General features: G+C 36.4%; 1 protein-coding gene across 1 annotated transcript; it reads right to left on the bottom strand.

Annotated features, from left to right (window-relative positions):
- Positions 1-1,732: 1,732 nt before the first annotated feature.
- LOC110878245 (U-box domain-containing protein 30) lies at positions 1,733-3,949 on the bottom strand. The gene is made up of 2 exons (XM_022126521.2): positions 2,007-3,949; positions 1,733-1,972 (listed from the first exon to the last, which is right to left on the bottom strand). The coding sequence occupies exon 1, from the start codon at positions 3,376-3,378 to the stop codon at positions 2,062-2,064; it is 1,317 nt and encodes a 438-aa protein (XP_021982213.1). The 5' UTR covers positions 3,379-3,949; the 3' UTR covers positions 1,733-1,972; positions 2,007-2,061.
- Between the last annotated feature and the right edge of the window lie 1,180 nt (positions 3,950-5,129).

The following is a 5,129-nucleotide window of genomic DNA, read 5'->3' as shown; positions in this document are numbered from 1 at the left end:
TGGGGATGAATTATAAAAAAATAGAAGATTGGGAGTTATTTATAGAGTGAAATCAAAAAATTTGATTTTTTTTTTAGATTATGACCGTTGTAACGGTCAAAAATTCAAAAAAAAAAAAAAAAAAAAAAAAAACAAAGCATGGCGCCGCTATAGAGGTCGCGCCCCACCTCTTTGTCTCCTTCATATCGCCCCTTGGGATGGTGTTCGGCAGCGCGAGGGGACGCTATGCCCAGCCATACCTCCCCACTGCAGGGGCTCTAAAAGGCCCAATTCACCGTATGAGTTATATTTTTTCCTCTATGGGATATGACCCAATATCCCCAATTCACTTATATGAATCTGCTTAAGTCAATGCTTATGTACTTTTATTTTTAATTTTTTAAAGAATTTATTTGTGTTTAATTAGTTATTGTTAGGTTATCTTAATTTAAGGCTATCCGGAGTGGCAGCGGCAAACTGGTTCAGCACCGAGCGGCAACCACTGCCAACCCCTTTGCCGCACAAGTGTTACCGAAAATGGGGAAGAAATCGGTGAGGGAACACCATGCGGCGAGGGGGAGGGGAGGAGAGAGGAGGGGGGGGGGGGTTCCATGTCATCTCAACCGATCACACATTTTTCCTTTTTTTAAATAGTTTATCAATTCATCAAGCGTCTAACCATTGCCAACACTTTTGAGTATAGTTTACCACTTTGACATGACACACTCTCATTGGTTGATTTTGAAGTTTACCACTTTTAAGTGTCTAACCACTTCCTACACCCTAATAAATAATAATTATTTTGTAATCATTAGGTAATTAACGAGGAAGGGGTGAATTACTACGCCATCCATGACAAATTTTAATTTTTCACATAGTGAACCACTATCCATGGTGAGCTGTATGGTCAAACAACTTTAAAATCTGGTCAAGGTTAGAATCTCTAGTGGCATCATTCCATTTCACATGGGGTGCGGATACTTCTATGATGCATAATAATTTTCAATGGCATATTAAAGGTATCAACTCAAATGTGTTTGAACTTTGAAGAGAAATAAAATAGTACAAATTATTAAACATCAACCATAAACTTAATAAACAAATGTGTTTGAAGAGTAATAAAATAGTACAAATTATTAAACATCAACCATAAACTTAATAAAAAGTGTACGTGGGGCGGGGTCTTGGTCAAAAATACCAAAATGACAATTGCCAACAAAAATACGGTTCCTCATCTCCCTACACACCATTTACTAATCCAATCTCTAATTACTAATTAATTACACCCGTTTATGATATTGTCTACTTCAAGGATTATTATTTAATACTTAACAACTCTATAACTTTAATAATTCTAAATTTCTAATGATGTTAGTTTATCATTGTTTATATTTCTAGATTATGATTTCGATGCTAGTTAGTTACGAGTATGAGAGAGATAGATATCAGATAACCAGGCGGGTATCCCTTAGTATTGTACCTATCCCAAATCAACAATTTTTTTTTTAAATAAATTTATACCAAGTCCCATACTCGAATACTCACAAATAATGTTTTGTGTTTTTTTCTCAAAATTCGTGTTTTTTTCTTAATAATCAATAAATATAAGTTTCATAATTTCTTTTTCACTCAACTTAAAATTGGTAATGTAGTATCAAATCAGGCTAGTTTTTATTTCAAATGGGACAGGAAATGTGTGTAGTAAAAAAATGCAAAACTCACAATTTGAGTTCAGAAAATAATTATACCAGAATTTATATAAAATTGATTTTAAGGATACTTTGAAATAACATATAACTATCAAATGAGGATTACAACTTCAAACACAATTAACTTTGTAGATATTACATTTTGGCATCAGTAATGCAAACAAAGCACATGATCTTCCCCAAACACACCGCAAACGTATGTACTACCTTGAGATGCTTCACCAAGATTTATTCACTGCATTCTTAATGATGTTTTCAGCTGATATACACAGGATAGATGAAGGGTATATTATACCTCTTTTAGATCCAATCTTATGGGCATCATATGAACAGGTTTTGACTTTTGACTTTAGACTTTTGACCACTTTTATCCTCAATGCAATGTGCTTGTTAGCTTACACTTTGAAATGAAAATGGTAGACTTGCAATTCAAGCTACAAAATTTCAAAAGCTCCGCTGACCGTTGCTTCAATACCGGACTGCAGGCACTCTGAATTACAAGAAGAAGTTTTGCAGCAAGACCCGCGTTGACTGCAATGACAGTAAATTCTCCAGGGGAAAGTTTGCAAACTTCCCATAAAATCGATAACACATGTCGAGTACTATTCTCTGATACTTTCATCAACAGTTTGACCAAATTGGGAATCGTATTAGCGCAATTCTTGAGAGCCAACGCACCTTCGGGGATCAACGACAGAATTTCAAGAACATATAAAGATAATTCTAAACATTCAGAGTTAAACTGAGGCAACATTTCAACCAAATGCTGAACACCCCCAATGCTTATAATTGAGTTTCCTAGTGATTGTTGTGAACTGATGATCTTTAACAATCGGAGCCCAGCCAATATCCCGGGTGGGTGTCGTCGGTTCTTCACTAATCTTAAAACTCCCACCAAAAGACTCAAACTTGGGACAGTTTTAGAGCCGTTAAACAAAGTTTCCATCAATCTTACACAATTAATTTTGGTTTCGGTTGACCCATCATTCAAAACATCAACCATTAGTGAAATCTTGTCGGGTTGTAACAGATTAGCTATGCAATCAGAGTTTAGTTCTAAATTGACCAAAATTGCAATGGCTTCTGATCCAACTGAGTGGCTAGTGAAAGGGCCTAACAGTGAGGAGATGAAGCTTACCCCACCATTGTCGACTACGGTTTTCTTGGCGGATTCATGCGTCGCCACAGTTTTTCGGAGTTCTTTCAATGTTTGGACTCTGGTTTGACCTTTGACTTTCTTCAATGTCTCAAGCAGCTCTAAACACCTTCCCTGAACATCTTCTGACCTCTTTTTCATAATGAAATACTTCTGGGAGAACCATGTTTGGATCAAATGGTAAAGTGTCGAATTCGGTGTGACCGAGTCGTCCCAAAGCTCCTGCATTGTGGTGGGGCAAGTGAAGTGTCCCAATGAAAACCATCTAAGAATGTTGGACCTTTCGTACGTCTGTCCGGTGCAAAGGGTGACCGGATCCTGCATCGGTTCTAATGAGATTGGACAGATGAACACAGCCGGGACATCGACTTCTTCGATCGAATCAAGCTGTTCAATAATCTTCTTCAAATCAAATTTCACCAAATTTGGTGTGGTGACGTCACTGCAGATTACCCCTCCACCATCACCACCCAAAATGCCATCTTTAACAGCTGTTTCAAGATCCAACACCTGCCCACCAGTGTACATTGGCATTTTCACAAACACCTGGTGTGCACGGATGAATTACAAAAATAAACAGACCCTTTAACACAAACGAAGATTACAACCAAAGTTGAAGCGTGTGCAGGACAAATACAGCATCAAAATCGACATCTTTTCCTATCTGATAGTACCTTTTCCTCTGGTCAAAATTAAAAGGGACCCACATTGTTCATTTTCACTACTTTCATCATCATTATTGGAGACCATGATCGCTTTTTTGTTGATATTCTTCCCTAACACCCAAAAAAGGTAAAAACTTGCTCTTGAAGCTCATAAGGGGGGAATTATTACAGCCCCAGATCAGAAAAAGGGATAAGAAATCAACGACAGCACTCATAACCCAACACAAAACAGTGCGATCCACTAAAAATAGACACCAATTGAGTTAGAAAAATCAAAGATTTATGATGAATAAGACAAGATTACAGTCAAAGGGATAGGGAAAGCTTCATTGTGACAGTTGAACTTATTGATGGAGAGATAACAGAAAAAAGAGGGGAAACTGGTTCACCTCTTGGGTTTGGGTAAGTTGGGCAACTGTCATTAATTGAAAACCCTAAAACATTACAAGTCATAAGTTTGTAGGAAACTAGTTGATGCCCGCCGCGTTGCGGGGCGATAGCCGAATAATTCTCAATCAATTAAAAAACCACTATTATAGTTTTGTTAGGAGAAAAACTAAAAGGATGACAAGACCGTAGTTCTGAGCTTAGGGCAAAACTGTAGTTTGTCAGGATTAATGAGCGAGTGTTAAGCAGCTCCTTAACATGAAAAAAAAATCAAATCCTGTCAACCAATTAAAAAAACACGTTTATAGTTTTGCTAAAAAACTAAAACGATAGCAATACTGTAATTTGAACTGAGGGCAAAGTTGTATTTGTTGACATGGGTAAAATCATAATTTGCCAAAAGTTAAAGTGAAGGCAATACTATAAATTTGAACCAGATATAAGTTCGTAATATAACTTTGCACTAAGGACAAAATCGTAATTTTAAGCTGGGGACAAAACTACATTTTTAATTTGAACTGGGGCAAAATCAAAATTTTGAACTTATGGCAAAATCGTAATTTTGAATTGGGGGCAAAAGCATACTTTTATTTTGAACCGGGCAAAAACATAATTTTAAACTGAATGCGAAATCATAATTTTTGAAACGGGGCGAAAATGCAAAATCGTCATTTTTAGTTTGGGGCAAAAGCAAAAATTTATTTTGAAGTGGGGCCAAAATTGTAATTGTAATATGGGGATAAAAGCATACTTTTGAACCGAGGGCAAAATCGTAATTTTGTGTGAGTGAGGAAAACATAATTTTATTTTGAAGTGGGGCAAAAACATAATTGTATTTTAAATGAAGGACGAAACCGTAATTTTAAAACGAATATAAAAGAATAAAATGGTTGGTCTAATAGGGAAGTGCCACGCAGCTGCGTGGCACTATTCCCCTAACTTCCTTTTGTATATGTAGGAAAATTTACACTTTTGGTCGTTTTGAAACTCCTTTCAACAAAGGTGAATTGCCCTATTAGAATCTCAACTAGGCGTAATTGACCATTGTCAGTTCCACTTTTGAATATTTCACATGTCAGTCCCACATTTCACTTATTTTTCCTCCATCGTCCTTAGTTAAAAAAACTTAACGGAGTTAAAGTTTTTTCTGAATTACAAGCTGACGTTTTAAGGCTTTTGATGAGAACGAGTATACGAGTCGAATGATGTAAAACTTACATTCAAATTGTGCTC

Source organism: Helianthus annuus, chromosome 9 (assembly GCF_002127325.2).
Source record: "Helianthus annuus cultivar XRQ/B chromosome 9, HanXRQr2.0-SUNRISE, whole genome shotgun sequence".
Classification (NCBI taxonomy): domain Eukaryota; kingdom Viridiplantae; phylum Streptophyta; class Magnoliopsida; order Asterales; family Asteraceae; genus Helianthus; species Helianthus annuus.
Note: the sequence above shows the minus strand (reverse complement) of the source record. Positions and strands in the feature narration are given on the sequence as shown.

Coding starts and splice junctions, on each gene's coding strand:
- LOC110878245 (XM_022126521.2), bottom strand. CDS start 3,378: ATGCCAATGTACACTGGTGGGCAGGTGTTGGATCTTGAAACAGCTGTT.